At 42.1% G+C, this 19,113-nt stretch overlaps 1 protein-coding gene across 7 annotated transcripts in view; it reads right to left on the bottom strand.

The window, feature by feature from the left end:
* The window catches only part of MAGI2 (membrane associated guanylate kinase, WW and PDZ domain containing 2), a 1,351,061-nt gene that overhangs the window by 64,600 nt on the left and 1,267,348 nt on the right, over positions 1-19,113 (bottom strand). For all 7 annotated transcript variants that reach the window (XM_032873261.1, XM_032873263.1, XM_032873262.1 and 4 more), the window contains one exon: positions 4,900-5,038. In XM_032873261.1, coding sequence (XP_032729152.1) covers positions 4,900-5,038 — 139 coding nt within the window. The remainder of the gene's footprint in view (positions 1-4,899; positions 5,039-19,113) is intronic.

The following is a 19,113-nucleotide window of genomic DNA, read 5'->3' as shown; positions in this document are numbered from 1 at the left end:
ATGTGTATTTCTGACGAAAGGCAGTCTTTAACTAAACAACTGTTTGCCCCATTCATTTCTTTAGCTCTAGTTCCTGACTCGTACCTTTCCTCTCTGTACTTAATGCAGTCTTATTATACTTCTAAAATGAAAACAGTCCCATTTAACCAAAGACCTGTGATCCAGTCAAAACCCATTAAAGACACTAACTCTGAAAATGGAAGGGTAGGTAGAAATCAAATTCACAGACTGGCTCTTTCTTTCCCTTGGTGTGGGCATTTGGTGTTCGTTGTCACCGGGACACCTAGATTAAGAGAATTCTGCCTCCTCCTTGTAACTCTGCATGGCCTCCTAAGACCACTGAGTCTCCATTCGCTAGTGGACTCCCTTCACCACTGTAGTCGGAAAGACTGGTTCTGTTGCCTTTTAAGGGAATAAACAGGCTAGACCACTAAGACTAGCAAGCGTATTTCTGTTTTGCTTTATTTTGATTTGATCTGAATGGCGAATATTACCAGGGGAAAAGCCCAAGTTGGTCTGAACTGCTTGATTTTGACTTCACCCCTGGCTCTGTGGCTCAGTGTCTAAATTAAGGGAGTGCTCACCTCCGTTCTTTGAATGCTAATGAAGGACACCTGTGTTTCAAGGCAGGGCGCTAATGTGTATAATTTATTCCTGAGCAGAATTAGAACCACGACGCATGATTTCTTCTCTCTTAACCTTCTTAGATTTAATTCAAAGAGCAACAACCAGTGTTAAGGAGGGTGCTACTTTTGAGGCATCGTCTTCGGATTCATTTCTCAGAATGGTGGAGTGAAATTTCCTTATTCCTGCCAGTTGTTGAGATGCGTGTCAGGGGAGGGGGAGCTCACACTTCCTGGGGAGTTTATAATCAACAAATTCTTATCCTGAGGACTAGAGTAGAGTTGAAGTATCCATCTCCTTCAAGGACTTAGCTATAAAAGCAACGTCTCAAAACCCTTATCACTTGCCGACTCCCCCTGCAGCTGCTCGACAGCCTGTGTGCAGCGCCGACTTCTGTGGCTACATTTGCTGATTTATGCCTCTGACTTGGCTGGGCTGTCGTGTGACGATTAGTCTTGCGGTAATTATGGATGGCATATTTGCAGCATATTTATTCCTTTCCTCGGCTCACTTAGATTCACACTGATTTTGTTTAGTCAACAATCTGCCAGATTACCCTTGGAATTTTTTTTTTCTTTCAATTGTACCTGGGCTTATCTCCCTGTCACAGATCACCTTAGGAACTCAGCACAAGAGTTTCCTACTTCTCTTGACTGAGATCTGCTTTTCTGTCCACGTGGCCAAATGTCCAGATAAGGGTCTTGCTTCAGAGCTGTTGTGAATTCTGAATTCGGCAGGTAGCAGAGGGAGGGCTGGTGGCTATCGCTCAAAACCCTGCTAACAGGCTGTTTGCTGTCGATCTCCTACTCTTCAAAGCTCACCCTCTCAGGCTGGATTAAGTCTACATGGCTCCCTAGCAGGTTATGTCTCCTATAGATTCTGATAACTTCCTTTAATCGTCTTCTAAAGATGGATTTTTGCTACGTGTTGGATATTAAAAGGCAAACAAAGGGAAAAAATGGGATTAAACTCATAGTACATGGAAAATTCGGTGTTCCTGTGATGAGGGTACATCTGGACAAAGTGGATTATCTTCTTGGTTATATCTACTGGTTATCTCGGGCATTTTCTTTTGCTGTTCTGGCTTCCATTACTTGGTTTTGTAACAGAGTCCCCCTTGCCAACGTCATTAAAATGCACTCTTTTATCGTGGACAAAAGATTAGGCTTCATGATATAGTCTAACTAGTGCTGGAGGAATTAGGTTGCTCTTCAGCTGTGGGCACTCCTTTTAAGCTGGGGTCATTTGTAAACTCCATGACGGTGGCTGCTTCTTCGGCTTGCTCCCCAGGACAGGAAAGAGTTGGCGTGGCAGCTGTGAGATGGCTGTCCTGTCTTCAGAAAGATCTGCTTGCAAGGTTGGCCTCTGGGACTTCGACCAGTAAACTGTCTCCTACACTAATATACATCCTTCCCTAAAGGATAAGGGTATCTCCTGCACAACTGTGCAGACAATACAGTGTATGCTGATGACCTGCTTTTCTTCTGGGAGTCTAGAATTTTGGTATGTGCTCGTGAAGGGTGCCTGCATGAGTAGCATGGTATAAACCCTGGTGCCAGGTTCTAATGAGCTTCTCTGGGCAACAGTATCACACATTTATTACTGTGTTTTTGTTGCTGGGGAAGAGTGCTCTCTGGGTGACCCCTCATGAGAAAAACAGAGAGGGGGAGGGAGAGAGAGAATAAGGAATCTTGCACCCGGATTTCTCAAATTTTGCCTGTTTTCCCCCCATATGATCGCACTGTGTATCCTTACTACAACACTCTGATAATCTTAGCTGTGAGTACAACTCTATTCTGTGCCCCAGGAGTCTTTGTAGTAGATCTCTGAATGTGGGGTGGTCTGGGGACCCCATTAGTTGCTATGAGATTCCAGAAATATCACTTGATGGCATTATCCTCAGAGATGCTGGTCTGATCCCTAACCTTCTTGGTTGCTCATGCAAAACCAGGCACCTTTCAGCTTAGACGGTAATGTTTACTTAGTTCGTGATTATTCCTTTACTTCCCTAAAGGAGATCGCTCTGTTCTATTAAATTGGATATTTTGTGACATAATCTCTAAAATTAATTTACAGTCAAAATCTGTGTCAGTCTAACTTCAACAGTAGCCGACAAACTCTAACCATTGGCAAGCATGATTTAATGTTACATTTTAGAAGAATAGATTTAGAAGAAATTCTGCAAAATGACTGGAGTTAACTGTATTGATGACTGGGCCCTCAAAACTGTGTTCAGATATTTAACAAACTCTCTGTTTGTTAAATTCAATCTTAACCAGGTATTTTCAGGTGATGTTAAGAATGAAAGGGATCATGCTGACATGATGTTGAATTTTGGTCTTGTCCAAAAACACATTTTTAGTTTTTCTTTTAAGATGCTTTAAGGCAGCCTCATATGTGGGCATCACAGTTTGAGTGATGCTGTCAGTCGGTCAACAATAATGTTCTAACTGCTCACAGCAGACAAGCTGCTGAAAAGATGTACCCATCGGGGATTCTAGAACAGAACAGACAGCTCTGGGTAGTCATGTGGTTCAGATTAACTTTTCAAAGATTAACTTGTTAGGACCTAAGAATAATACTAACTGTATGGACGTTCTGTGGCTCAGATAACAGGTCTTGCTGTGGAATGATAAAATAAGGTATTTTTTAAAAGGGCTTTACCCATCCTTTTTTTTTTTTTTTTAAGATATCATTTATTTATTTGACAGAGAGAGAGAGAGAGAAAGACAGCGAGAGAGGGAACACAAGCAGGAACAGAGGAAGAGGGAGAAGCAGGGCCCCCACTGAGCAGGGAGCCCGACACGGGGCTTGATTCCAGGACCCTGAGATCATGACCTGAGCCAAAGGCAGATGCCCAAGGACTGAGCCACCCAGGTGCCCCTAAAATAAGGTATTTTTTAGAAGTGACAAACTGTCACAGGTCAGTTTCATCTTACTGGATCGCTTAGTTCTCTGGGGTGCAAAAAGTCACTCTATTCCAAGAGTAGGATTCTTTACAAAGGGATTAGCACCAGTGCCACTTAAGAGGATCAGGCCTGTCCTTATTGCTAATATTAATATTTAAACATATATTATTAGATCCAGATATTAAGGATGGGAACCTGGGATGAAGTCTTTCCTGGGGCATAGAGCCAAGCTTACAAAAACTTCTCAGTGCTTTCCTTAGTTGAGTACTTGCCAGTGCTTTTGGGATTTTCCAAGATCCTGAAAACAAAGTTTTTGAGGGCATTTGAATTCATATATTTCAACTGAACTCAAGACTATCCTGCACCATTAACTAAGGAAGTATTCAATTATTTGGTAGTTAGGCAAGTTTCCCATGATTAAGGTAAGCATAATTAGAGAGGGAAAAGTGTTATTTAGAGAGAGAGAGAGAGAGACAGAGAGAGTGTGTGTGTGTGTGTGTGTGTGTGTGTGTGGTGTGTGGGGGGGTAGGGGATGGAGGGATGAAAGCTAGCGTCTAGATCAACAATTTGAGCTTATTATTAATTTAGGTCCCATTGCCCTAATTTGGACAGGTATTCTCAGCACTGTTCTTCACTGATGTCTGTCTGTCTTTCTGACACTCCTTGACATTAACTACAGCCCAGCTAAGGGGCTGATGCCTCTCATCTATTGACCACCCAACAGTTTCTTAGTCAACCTGTCAGTGGTGCCTTCAATGGGCTGGTGAGAAGTAACACCATTAAAGACTCCTGAAGGCAGAGCTAAGGCACTTCCATGCCTTCTGGAAAAGCACAGAGATGCACAGTGCTAAGAGTGAATTCTTGGACCGTCCCAAAGTGCCAAGAAAATGCAACCACTGCGTGAACTGAAATTTACATTCTCATCTTCCCACCTGAAGATTTGCTCTTGCTTGTCCCCTGGCCTCGGTCACATAGCCTATGGGGCAGTGTGACACATGAGTGATTTTAGGAAACAACTGAGAAATTACTGTGGACTCAAATGAACAGAAGACTTTTCGTCAAACTGCAAAAGTTCTAATGTATAAGTGGTGGCTGGCTCTCCCTGCACACTCAGAGATGCCCTGGAAGGTCCTCTATTTGCTATTTTAAACATCACTTAACCAAGGGAGCAAAAGAAAGAGCTCACACACATATCAATCTTGTGCTTCAATGTACATATGCATATATATCTGTGTCTATATACATCTCTTGAAAGCTAAATATATTTAGGTTGACTTGGAGGACTGATATACTTGTACAAATAAGCAGAGCCATTTACAGTACACAGAAGAAAGAGAAAAAAGGTGAATCAAAACGTGAAACGTACCATACTCCGGGACCTGCCCCGTCCCACGTTTCAGCAGGAGACGGACCCTTCTTCCTCCCGACTTGATGAGTTCTATCGCTCTGGAGTGTGTCATGTCCCTTGTGCTCTCCCCGTTGATTTCGATGATTTGATCTCCTACCTGTTAATTAAGGAAACATTAACTCAGCCAAAGATGGATCCACTCATGCTGCATTTCCAACAGATCAGAAAAGCATCCTTTAGAGGACCAGTTTCCAGAGGGCATCTGAACACTTTGGTTGTACCCTGTTGCTTCTTTAAAGTAGCTAATTCTTCGCTGCATCCTGAATCTGACCAACAAACTTGATTTACCTTTACATGAGTGAAAATATCAGACCACACGTTGGGGTGGTATGTTCCTTATTTTTAGTCAGTGTGGCAGAAGCTTTAGTTAGACTTTTGGCAATTTTTTTTTTTAAATTAGGGACTATGTTTGATACCATAATTCCCAATAAACCTGGTACCTTCGCTTTGAAACAAGAAGTAAATATTTTAAGGCCTTTTCAGTACCAGCGTTGGGCTTAGTGCAGCATTTCATTCAGCATGCTGGATGGGATGATTGGTTTTTGGGCTTCTCTGAGAATTTTTATCATGCATCATTTAAATTTCCCTGGGTGCTATTGTGATTTTGCCTTCTTTGTAAACATGGCTGGTTGATATTCAAGTTTGATGATGAGTTTTCTATCACAGTCCTTTGAATTAAAAATGAGATCCTCCATTCTCCACACACGACTAATGCCCTTGCTAAATCTTTGCCATGCTCACACCTGATTGCCAGAACTGTTTGGTTAAATACCAATCCCTCTTGAATTGTTAGAAATGCCTGGGCTTCATAAGCAATTCCCATTTAGCCTTCATGAATAGATATCTCGAATAAAAGAGGTTCAACCACGAACACATCATGTAACTCCCACAGTACCATTACTGTCAGGAACTTTTGAATTAAAATATGTTTCATTTCAGTGCAAGTCACTTAAGATAAATTAGCCAGGAAAAACACAATGAGTTGCTTTGCAAAAATGCTATTTTAGTTGGGTCCCTTAAAGCAGATCTCAACCTAAACTCTGTAATGCAGACAGAATTGCAAATAAACTCTCTAGCGCAGTGCATTATCACAATGGGGGCAGGGCAAGAACAGGAACAAAAAGTGGCCATCATAACTGTGGGATGGCACTAAAATAAGACCACTCCCTACCCCCAAAATGGAGGGGAAGAACAAACATGTTTGTTATAGCAAGGGAGCAACATCTATCTTCCTTCTTTCCTTCCTTCCTTCCTCCCTCCCTCCCCTCCTTCCTCCCTCCCTTCCTCTCTCTCCTTCCCCCTCCTCCCCTCCCTCCCTCCCTTCCCTCCCTCCTTCCTTCCTTCCTTCCTTCCTTCCTTCCTTCCTTCCTTTCCCACTTCTATCCTTCCTTCCTTTCTCTCCCTCCCTCCCTCCCTTCTTTTTAAAAGATTTATTTATTTATTTATTTTAGAGAGAGAGAGAGAGAGAGAGAGAGAAGAAATGAGCAAGGGAGGGGCAGAGGGAGAGGAGGGAGAGAATCCCTAGCAGACTTTACACTGAACACAGAGCCTGACATGGAGCTTGATTCCTGACCCACGAGATCAGGACCTGAGCTGAAACTCAGAGCTGGATGTTCAACCGACTGAGCCACCCAGGTGTCCCTGTCTCCTTTTATAAAGAGTTTGCTAGGGATAAGGACTTCAATGTAATGAAAGCAAAGACTTCCCCTCTTCTTTGTGTACAGTGGTCTTTGAAAGTACAGTTTTTGGGCAGTGGAAGAAGTTTGCCTCACTGGTATAACTTCCAAATTTCACAGAAGAATCATGAACGACAGGACTAAATTATTTGTTTTAGAGGCAATGTTTGCCACATTTTTCTTCAGGTCTCCTTAATGGTCTCCTTTCCATAAGGCAATGGGCACAGCCTGAAGTCAGTCGATCACCTTACTGGAGGCCCAAGCCAGTGGCAGAGAGGGGACCAATTACTGCTTTCCTAGCAGTTCCCAACCATGCCTGAAACGTCATGGCACAGTATTTACTTCTACAGTAAGTCGTAGAAGTGAAACAAAAGGTCCAATGAAGTTAGAATAGATTCTTCATGTTTAGTTAGACCCTCCTCTGAGCTTCACACTCGCATATCTACTTGGTTACTACACATCTTCACCTGGAGGTCCAATGGACACATCCAACTCAACACCAGCAGACTGGGATTACCATATTTCTCCCAAAGTCATTTTTCCTCTTAATGCCTCATTCTGGTTTATGATACCACAAATCACTCAAGCCAGAAACCTGAGGGTCATGCTGAGGGTCATTTCCTGAATGTCTCAACATCTGTTTTTGCCTTCATTTGTATTCCATTGCTAACTAGCGCAAATCAGGCCTTTACCTGGTTTTCCAATATTCTCCTGTCACCCTCCCATCAATATCTTCCTCTGTCACTAGAGTCATTGTTGTTGTTGTTGTTCTTCTTCTTTTTTTTTTTTTTTAAAGATTTTATTTATTTGACAGAGAGAGCACAAGCAGGCAGAGTGGCAGGGAGAGGGAGGGAGAGAAGCAGGCTCTCTGCTGAGCAAGAAGCCTGCTGCAGGGCTGGATCCCAGGACCCTGGAATCATGACCTGAGTCGAAGGCAGCTGCTTAACCAACTGAGCCACCCAGGCGCCCCACTAGAGTCATTCTTCTAAGAGACATCTCCCCAAATGCTTCATGCCTATTGAGCCTCCAGCATTTTCCACATGCTACTGTTCTCTTTGCCTTCTCCTCCCTCTAAGCCTGGTGATCTCCTGGTCTTCCTCAAGGCCAGCCTAGGCATCTTCTTCTCTGGCATTCCTTCCTAGACCCTGTCTTCTTCTCAAGCAGACGTTTCCAATCCCTGTATTCATTTGTCACTGCACCTTACTCCAGTATTTATCACACTTTGCTACAGTTATACTTTTCTGTCTTTCCTCCTAGACTTGTAGCTTGTTCACTCATCAAATGATTTCTGAGCACTTATCATGTGCTAGAGAGTCTACTAGGGAGATAAGATAAAGACAGAAACAAATGGTATAGTTTCTATCTACAACAAATTCTTAGTCTAACTGGAGATAAAGTGGGTAAATAAGATTATTTTTCAATATATCTTTGCTATGAATGAGACATTCACAAAGTGCTAAGGGAATATAAAGAGAGTCATCTAACTCAGAATGGGTGAACTAGTAGTTAGGGAGAGCTTTCTGGAAGTGGTGACATCTCAACTGAGTTTTGAAGTTATCAGTAAGAATTTCCTGGGTGAAGGAGGAAGAAAAGCATTCTAGGTAGAGAAAGCAGCATGTGCAAAAACCCTGAGACTTGAGAGCATGGTATGTTTGGGGAACTGTCAGGCAATTTATTCTGCTATTCAGGAGTTCAAGCTTTATTTATTTTTATTTTTTTAATTTTTAATTTTTTAAAAAAATTATTCACTTGAGAGAAAGAATGAACAGTTAGGGAGGCAGAGGAAGAAGCAGGTTCCCTGCTGAGCAAGAAGCCCGATGCAGGGCTTGATCCCAAGACCCTGGGATCACGACCTGAGTCAAAGACAGACCCTTAACTAACCGAGCTACCCAGGTGCCCCTATTTTTTTTTTTTTAATTTTCAAAAAATATCTTATTTCCTTATTTATTTGAGCAGAGGGGAGGAGCAGAGGCAGAGGGAGAGATTTTCAAACAGATTCCATGCTGAGTGCAGAGCCTGATGTAGGGCTCGATCCCAGGACCTTGAGATCCTGACCTGATCTGGATACTCAACTAACTGAGCCACCCAGGTAGCCCACGGGACTTGAGGGGGGGGGGGTTCTTTTTAATGATATATCATATATGGTACACATGGTACATATTTGTGAATGAATGAAGCATTTATACATGGCTTATCTTGAGAATCATGGGAAAAGGGTTATAAACACTCTTGACCCCCAAATCAACCCTTGCTAGTCACCATTGCCTGAGGAAACTTCTATCTTGAGACTGACACTGTAATAAAGTCATGTGGAGGGCAAAGAAATCTCATGGTTTTACAGAAGTGGTCACATGTCATCTGCATTCTGGTCACATACTTGAGTAGAGCAAGACTTAGAAATTTGATGTTTTTCATTCTCTTGTGCATTTCTTACGTTCCCTTTCTCCTATTAAGAGTTCAGGAGCACTGAAGGAAGAGACATTAGCATGGGAGAGAGAGGTGGCGGAATGGAAGACTGCAGGATTGGTTGAGAAACAGAGAGGTTCAAGGGCTGTATGGGGGCCACACTGACATCTCCTATGGAGGAGTTTCAGGGTTGGGGCTCTGGGAAGGGTCAGAGCTATTATTTTTACTGAGCACCCAGAAGCATGGCCTGACCTCTTGGCGTGGCAGATTTCCATACTTTTAGCTTTTGATATAGTGTCTCCTCAGAGGGAGAAGAGAACATCTTTGATGCTGGTTGGAGAAAGGTCCTTAGCCTTCATCTAAGACTTCCAGTCCCTTCCAAAGTCCCCTTCCCATGACAGGACATGGGAGGATGGAGTCTGCTGATTTCCTGCCTCATTGGAAGCAATGGAAGTTTGGGTATAGTCCTACATCTTACCAAATTCAGAAAAAAAGAAAAATTGGTGTGGGTGGATGCCAGTCAGGTAATAAGACGGAAATGCTGTCCCTGTCACAGACTCTGAATCTTACAAAGTGTGCTAAGCAGATTATAAATGTGGGCCAACTCATTTGCACCTAGTATCATTGATAATAAACTCAGTGGGAGCCCAGACTCAAGACCCCTATTCCTTTTTTGTGAAATGATGAAAATTGTACAAAAGACTTAATATTTATTTTTACCTCACTAGTAGTGGTATACACAGTCATCTTAAATGGGACTCCCTAAATAAATTTTGTATTTGATTCCTTTTGCTTTCATCCTTATTATATGGATATATAAGGAGTCTGTTGGGGCAGAAGAGGTTCTCTGATTATCTTCCTACATCGTCTGACTTCACTGTAGCTGTCAGGATGTGGCCAGTTGAAAAGCATCACTTTCCTCCCTTACATGTGAACCAACTGGGGGAATTAATTTGATAAAGCCATTGGGAAATTTGCAGTCCTTTCAGGGATGAAGAAAAAAGACCAGTTGAGATTCTGATGGTCTTCTCTTTCTATACTCTCTGTTAGAGAACTATCTTCAACTAAGCTCTGTTACTAAAATGGAACTTTACACAACTCCTCCATTTATTGGGGCACCTGGGTGGCTCAATCAATTAAACGTCCGACTCTTGACATCAGCTCAGGTCTTGATCTCAGGATTGTGAGTTCAAGCCCTCCTTTGGGCTCCATGCTGGGTGTAAAGCCTACTTAAGGAAAAAAAAAACCAAAAACCGAAAAACAAAAAACAAACCCACCAACCAACCACTGACCTGTTCTTAGAGAATTTTTAAAATATCAAGTTCTTGTTAAAATTGAGAGAGAGAGAGGGGTACAGGGAGAGAGAAAAAGGGAGGTGGGGAGAGAGGGAGACCCAAATTTCACGAACATGTGTGTGCTAATTTGGGTGTTTCAAGGAGATGTCAAATTTAGGAAACTAACCAAAGGACTTAAGCTAAAATTCTAGGCATTCCTTTTTTTTCCCCCTAAAGAAGAAATACTTATATCTGTGGTTGCCTTGGAGCAACTAATAGCCCTACAGCAATGTCTTAGGGGCAAAGAATGAGATAAGACAGCTCTCTCACAAACTGATGGTTGGCTGAGGGGATGGCAGCAGGGTGACTGGCAAAATGGGTGAATGGGGGAGGGATGTACAGGCTTCCCGTTATGGAATAAATAAGTCACAGGGATGAAAGGTACAGCTTTAGGAAGTCTATGGTATTGTAATAGTGTGTATTGTGACACAAGTATCTACACTTATAAGCACAGCATAATGCACAGACTTGTTGAGTCACTATGTTGTACACCAGAAGCTAATGTAATATTGTATGTCAACTGTACTTCAATAGAAAAAAAAGAAAAAAGACAAGACAAGACTGCCCTCTGTTGGCACAGCCTAGTAAGTTCTGCATTTCTACTCCCACATTTCCGTTCAATACATCATGGCGGATTTTTCTTTAACTAAGCAGTTACCAAATCCTAGAACTTGCCAGGGGGTCTGCAGGTAAAACCTTTTCTCTTCTTATTGGAAAGCCAAGGCAGGGAAAGGTAAAAGTTTCAATATTTCTTAAGTGGTTAATAGATCAAGTTGTAGGGAGAGAAATGTAAACTCCGACCTGTGTGCGTTTTTGTAGCCAAGTTGTAGAGAAAGTATTTGGCTTGGCTCAATGAAATATTTATAAGAACTCAATTAATCTTGGATTTCCTTTAACCCTAAGTCACAGTCGTTCCCGCTCAAGTCTTGCTCCGACATCTCACGAACATGCTTCGTGGGGTACTAACTTGACTGCCCTCGCTCCTACTACTGCTCCACAAGAATCTATCCTGCGTGATTACACATGACTAAAATCCTAGGTTATAATGTGAGGGTTTGAGTTCTTTCCGAATTTTATACAAAAAAAACAATGGATATCTCTCTTCCTCATTTCATGGAAGATTTAGCTGTGGACCATTGTTGTGGCTAATGATCTGAGGTCACAGGGTAGCACCATCAAATTTTTCACTTACAGGCTGGCTTCTCTCGCCGACTCCAGACCCCTCGTGGGCAGGGACCGTACCTACTGTCATCTACACAGTTCCTGACAAGGAGGCCTGTGGTTAATCACAGTTGACTACGTGGCTGAAGTTTGCTTTTCAGTTAGAGTAGCTGTCTGTCTTCTCACGATACCGTGAGTTCAGCTTTTGAGCATCGCGGCAGATCTTAACGCTTTCTTGAAATGCTGCCTCAAGCCCTTCTAACTATACCACAGCAATTTCAATAGTACTTAGAGGAGGCCAGTGAAGTTTCAGTAATGGTGACCTACAAAAATTGGTAGAGACAGGTAAAGCAATGGGAAACAAATGCTAAAGGATTGAAAGAAAGCAGAATGGAGGCTGAGTGTGAACGAAATCAGAAAGTGCCAGGAAAAAAAAAATTTGAATCAGGCTGTTGGCCACTGCCCACCACGGGAACCATCACCAGGTCCTCTGACAACAGGACCCCTGGGCCCTGACGGTCCTGCTGAAGCAAAGGGACAGGCTGATTTTCAACTTGAATAGGTAATGGCTGTTTTCACAATTAACTTTTGTTAGATATTATTTAATAACTCTTACAGTAAAAATGTTTTCTAGGAGGTTATACTGTTTTGGCTAACTTTCCATTTCTTCCACGAGGCTGGTGCCTGAGATAGATGAGATCCAAGCCTCTCTTTAGGACCTGGCTCTTGTTACAAATGTTGTGCACTACTGCTTCAACAAGGCGCAGGAGCCCAGCAAGTCAGTAGCTTTTTCCAGAGGGAAAGCTCCCAACCCAGTTGGAAACAGAAGCACATGTCTGAGAGCACCAAAACTCTGCAACTTTTATTTGCCTCAATTAATACATACACGGAGAACTGTATGAAACTCTCTTTAGCCTATGTTCTAGAAAGTAATCACTTAAAACATTCCAACCTCTCTCAAGAGACTTCACCCAAACACAAGTGTGAAACAACCCTTCTGGATTTACAGAAGGGTCCCTCATCAACGTCCTGCCTGAGCACATATCTGCTGAGAAAGGCCACGACGGTGAGGGGAACAAGTGGGGAGCAAGAAGTTAGGGGCTGCTGCAAAATTCTCAGGGGTTATCTCTTGAGGTGAGTGATGTACCCTATTTCATATCCCCCTTCAGAAGAGACTTAGTCACAGCTCAAACAAAGCTCAGTCTTTGACTTGGGCATATTGCCTGCTAGCTGGGGTGATGCTTAGGTGGGTCATTTAAAACAGGGGGCCCACTCTGGTGGAGATTCAAAGGGAGCTCTCCATTCAGAAGCCTGTATTTTCTCATTCTTACTTTAAAATCCTCTAATTAAAACATGAAAATAGATGTAAAATTTAAGGATAATGCAGTGCCAAGTTTGTGGGGGTCAAGTCTAAAGTACAATTTGGCATCTTTCCCAGCAAACCTTTCCTTTTTTCCTTGTCAGATATTTAGCAATACTAATCTCATACAGAGAATTTTATTAGAGTACTTCTTTCTAAATCTCCTTGCTCTTCTAGGGCTTCTCATGGGAGCTGATGTGCCATTCTTCACGTCCTCAGACTCCCTGATGATCTCTTCCTACCTGTCTAGAGTAGTTCTCTTCTTGTGCCCTTTGTCTAGAATCTGCCCTCCACTCTGCAAATGGCTTAATTCTACTCATCCCTTCAGACCTGCCTCAGGTATGACCACAGCCAGGAAGCCTTCCGTGATCCCACCAGTCTGGGCTGGGTGCCTTTGCTCAGTGTTTCTTTAAAAGTGTTGAGCTTCGTCTACCACTATGTTGTAAACTCTCTAAGGGCAGAGGCTTAGCCACGTGGGATATACCCATATATATTTGTTCAATAGATGGGTGTATGATTGAAAGAAAACATTTTTCAGAAGTTGTTTCTTGACTCTTTGCTCCTTATTGTGTAAACCAAATTTAGATGAAATCTATAAAAAGTTTAAGTTTGGTTTCATGATCTATGTCAAACAGGTGGAAGCATGGTCAATTAATATAAACTTTAAGTAAGTGCTTTGTAAACTCCAAACTACACAAATATAATGCTGTATTATTAATTCTCATAATTACTACTATCATTGTCCTCACATGGCAGAGTGGAGAAAAAAATGAACGCAGTTGTAAGCTGTTTATAATGAAACTAGAAGAGAAGCAACTGAACTACTGGGGATATTTCATGGTGGAAACGAGGTAAATGTTTTTCTTAAAACATCCCTTAGAATTGAAAAACTAAAAAAAGAAATCTTCTGTTGGTTTGGTAAGTTCTGCATGTTAGGAATTCCTATAGGATGTTGATGTTGTTTTTCTATTTTTATGCTATGATTTTAGATAGATAGCTCTTAGAAAAAGAATCTCACTGAATGCTGGACAGCTCATCCAAACCCTAAGCTAAGACAGAGGGATAACTTCCATTGTGTTGACAGACATGAACGCAAATGAATATTTTCAAGACAAGCTGGTTAAAGCAAAATATCTTCTTTGAGGGAAAAAATAAGCACGACACTTTTCACTTTCATATGTCTGTTTGACGGCTCAGGCAAGAAGAGGCTGGGGAAGCATCTTGAAATGATCCACCTGAGCAGGAAGAGAAGACCCTCATTGGCAGTTCAGCTAGTGTCTCACCCATTTGCCCAGAAATCACTTGCGTTAGGTCATGAAGTCAGTTTCCCAATTTGATTGAAAAACAACCAAAAGGAAATCAAAGAGGAACTTTCCATTGTGGACCCTGTGTCAGCTGTCATTTCTCTTTCCTGGATGTAATCGAGAGGAAATGAGGGATTATTACTCCTAATCAGATGCAAGCATTATGCTTTGTCTGATGAGCGTGATGTTGGCACAGGGCGACAATGGTTTTCCTGATGCCAACCCACTTGAATATTGCATTTACGTCCACTTTCTGTGTAGGTGCCAGTTCCAGACCTGACACTTTCATGGTGTCAGAATGTGAAAAGGTGTAGCAAGATGGGTGGTTCAGTCAGCTGGGATTTTACAGATAATTTAATGATGGGACTATTTCAGAGGTGTGGGCAGGGTTCGGGAGTCAGAGGGCTGTTGAGGCTCTGCAGGTGGGGACTGTTACCACCTCTGGCTGAAAGAGCCTGGGAGAGGAAGGCAAATTTCAGGGGTCTGATGAGAGCTGTCATTGTAGAGGGATGGGTGCTGCCGGGCTCAGTGCGTGGAGGCCGGGAGCAACAGGGGCAACAAATACCTCTCTGTGGCAGACAGAATAATGTCCCTCTCAAAAGATCTAGTCTCTGGAGTCTGTGAATATGGCAAAAGGACTTTGCAGATGTGACCTTGAGATGGGAAGTTAAGAACCTTGAGATGGAAAGATCATCTATCCCACATTGTCTGGGTGGCCCCAGTGTAATCATAAAGGTCAAAATCTGAGAGAGAGAAGATGTAAGGGCAGAAGCAGTGATGAGATGAGAAAGGTACCCCGCTGCTGGTATTAAAGATGGAGGGAGGGGCTATAAGCCAAGGAGTGTAGGTGGCTTCAGTAGCTGGGAAAGGCAAGGAAATGGATTCTCCCCTAGAGCCCACAGAAGGAACCAGCTTTGCTGGTAAGATAACTTGATTTTAACCCACTAAAACCACTTTAGAATTCTGACCTCCAGAACCATAAGATTGGTGTTGTTTCAAGCCACTAAATTTGTTGTTATTTGTTAAAAAACTATTACACTTTCTATTCTCTCTCTACAGGGCCTCTGATCTGCTATGCTTCTCAGCAGCAAAATCCAACAGGAAACCAGAAAGCAGGAGAGTTTGTGTGATGAAGGCAGGGATCAGTTCCCCAGGACACAGAATAGGGAAAGAAGGAAAGACAATGGATCCAGGAGGAGGAGGCAGAACAAAAGAACAGATTTTAAAACAAGGAATGAATATGACACATGAAGGCTGCTATGGTCTGATTGTTTATATCCCCTCAAAATTCATATGTTGAGATCCTAACCCCCAAGGTGTTGGTATTAGAAGGTGGGGGCCTATGGGAGGTGATTAGATCATGAGGACAGAGCCCTCATGAATAGGATTAGGACGCTCATAAAAGAGAACCCAGAGAGCTCCCTCACCCCTCCACCATGTGAGGACTTCCAGCTTCCACAATGATGAACACTAAATTTCTGCTGTTAATAAGCTACCCAGTCTGTGGTATTTTTTGTATAGTACCCTGAAGAGACTAAGACAAAGGCTTTAAGAAATAATTTAAGAACAAGACATGAAAATTGGGTGGTGGTAACCATGCCCATATTGGAGAAGCTAGTTTTGGAAACCTCTTTTAATATTTTTTTAAAAGATTTATTTATTTTAGAGAGAGACAGAGAGCATGAACTGGGGGAGGGACAGAGGGAGACAGAGAGAAAGAATCTCAAGCAGACTCCTCACTGAGCGCAGAGCCCAAAGTAGGCCTCAGTCTCACAACCCTGAGATGACCTGAGCCGAAATCGAGTCAGATGCTTAACAGGCGCCCCAGTTTAAATATTTCATTTTTATAGAAATAGTCTCTTAAGATAGCATTACAGAAAGACAAAGGATATGGAGTTGAATGTGCTTTTCAAAACTGACTTCCATTCTGTTCCCAGCAGCAGCTGGTCATTTCCTCTTTCTCCTCTGTGTTTTTCCATTCCTCATTTCTCTCTTCTCCTTCTTCCTTTGGTCCACATCGTTGCCACAAGCATCTTTTAAAGCTCATCTCTGTGTTCGTCTCTCTCCCCTTCAGACACCTCCCCACCTCACCTCCTTCTTTTTGAGCAGAATCCAAGCTCCTTGACCCAGTGTGAAGATCACAAAGGACCTTGTCCCCTCCTCCTTCCAGCTTATCCCCCACCATTTTCCTGTGTTTCATCTGGCTGGCTTCTCATTCCTCCCTTCTTCATTGGGTTCTCTCACGTGGGCATTTTTGCTCTTGCCCTTACCCCTGCTTGTAATTCCTTTTTTTTTTTTTTTTTAAAGATTTTGTTTATTCGACAGAGAGAGATCACAAGTGGACAGAGAGGCAAGCAGAGAGAGAGAGAGGAGGAAGCAGGCTCCCTGCCGAGCAGAGAGCCCAATGTGGGACTCGATCCCAGGACCCTGAGATCATGACCTGAGCCGAAGGCAGAGACTTAACCCACTGAGCCACCCAGGTGCCCCACCCCTGCTTGTCATTCTTACCGTTCTCCTGCCCCCTCCAATCTAATTTTGCAATCGTGCCCATTCTTGAAGTTTCCTCTCAAATCCTCCAAGAAGCTGTCTCTGGTCACTCCAGGGGGAAGCTCTCCTCCTTTCCCTTGGGCTCTTCTGCACTTTAGCTACAACCTCTTTTATACTACTTACTGCAACCCTTTCATTCTAGTTATTGTGTGTTTATTTGCCCCACTACCATTTCTCATTTCTGTACTTACCAAATTATAAACTCCTGGAAAGAGGGATTTTATCTTTGTGCCTTCTAGTAATAGGTAACACATTGCCTTAAAAATAATAGATAATAAAAACTTACTGGTAGTGGGGACAAAAATTGTTACTGCATAAAATATAAAATGATTAATGGGAGAGAATGAGTCTTCAGAGGGAGTTGAGAGAGTGTGGGGGTTGAGGGAGAGATTGCTCTGAGGATAGACTGCTTTGCAAACATCTGTGCCTTGCTCACTATTGTTTTTCTACTGTCGACTAAGGTGCTTGGCACAGGGTAGTTTCATAAACATGTCTTAAATGGATGAATAAATGCTAGCTACTTCATTTTGGCCAAGGCTGACCTTGAATTCCATGAGAAGGACTTCACAGAAGTCCCTCTTACAAAATGAAGGTGAAGAAATGTATGAAAGTAAAAACAATACCATCTTCTAACTTGCAATAAGAAATAAGCTTAGAAGAAGAAGAAGACCCAGTCACAAGGTAGAGGCATCTCTTTTCTTTTCGGTGTAACCATACCTTTGTTGGCATAAATGGGTGACAGCAGACATTATTTTTTGTATTTCCTGAGTCCTGTGAGAAGTGCTGGAAAATACATTCATATGGGACTAAAATTTCCCTTCCCAGTGTACAGTTTGAGGGCAAAAATCACATTTTACCTTTCTAGAATATACTTTATAGAGGCAGCTAGCAAAATACTGTGTGAGTGTGTATGTATGTGTGTGTGTGTGTGTGAGGGAGAGAGAGAGAGAGAGAGAGAGAACAACAGAGAAAATGGTGGGTTGATAGATTGGGGGGTAAAGTAAAGAAAAGAAGCAGTTCTTGATAATACACCCACCAAAGCATACTTGGGGCATTGAGGGCAAGGAGCCCATATTACTAATCTTTTATCTCTGGTTTCTATTATCTTACTTTAAGATGAAGACTGCACTTCAGGGAGGAAAAGAGATTTGTGAAAGACCACGTAGCACACAGGAGGAGATGACAAGACACAGGACCTTTAATGCCCAAACCCAGAATCCTCATTCTTTCTGAGATTGCTTTTGGATTGTTGAGCCATGGAGAAAGATACAAGAGTAGGTTTTTACTTAGTTCAGAATTAAAAGTTCCTTCTACATGAAGATGTATAAGATATTTGTGATTTATTATTAGCCTTTGGTATATTGTTTAAGAATACACACATAATCACATGTCACAAATAGCTTTGAGGTCCAGGTTCATGCAAGCATGAGCAGAATGAGAAGGAAGGTCTGATGAAAGGTGTAACGAGAATCCCTACAACGGTGAATAAATCTAGTTAGGGCTTTGTGGGCTTTCTCACCTTTGAGAAGGGTGAACTTCTCTGATCATTTCAACAACTTTCTCCTTGACTACATGTTGTTTCTATAGTGTCAAAGTTTCAGGTCAACAGAATAATGGGTGTTCTTGTGTCTGATTTTTAAATGCACAAGGAGTATGTCTACAGGGCAGAAAAAATTCCCATCTTCCAGGTGGGCTATCTTTGTTTGTTCACAATGAAAACGAAAACCACTCTTTCTTAATAGCTTAATTTTAAGACAACTCTCCAGAGGGTCTTTACTCATTGCCACAATCTTCAATTGTACTGGAATGGAATGTGAGGATTACAATAATTTTTCTATTGATATACTAACACTGAATACATAGAAAGTTAGAGAAGCATTGTATCACTATCATTTTGATGCACAAAATAAACATTATCTACTTTATTTTCTTTTACTATTTAAAGTCACATTTTAATTACTTAAATTTTACAAGTAGGAATGTAGCCGAGTGTCTAAAACTCTTGTTTCTGTTCAAGTTAATTCAGATTGTCCATCCATGCATGAGAACAGCTGAGCTATGAAATTGGGCAGCATGTTTTCTGGCAATAATGAGGAGATAATATTCTTTAGGAGTATTTAAGTGACATCACTATTGATAGGTTAATTGGAAAGAAAAATGTAAAGCTTTCTTAAATCACTAGAATAAAAAGCCTCTGGTTTATCATAGCTTCAAAATGCACTTTTTGAACTCTCTCCACTTGGCAGTTTAGGTTAATAACTGTCTGATTAATGTAACTGTGGCTAGTCTCAGAGTTCCACGTACATCCCATGGCAAATCAGCCACTTTTAAAAGGAGACTTTCCTACTTAAATCTTGATTCACAGTCATTTTTGTTCCCTCCAC

Source organism: Lontra canadensis, unplaced genomic scaffold, assembly GCF_010015895.1.
Source record: "Lontra canadensis isolate GAN:19392208 unplaced genomic scaffold, GSC_riverotter_1.0 scaffold48, whole genome shotgun sequence".
Taxonomy (NCBI): Eukaryota; Metazoa; Chordata; class Mammalia; order Carnivora; family Mustelidae; genus Lontra; species Lontra canadensis.
Note: the sequence above shows the minus strand (reverse complement) of the source record. Positions and strands in the feature narration are given on the sequence as shown.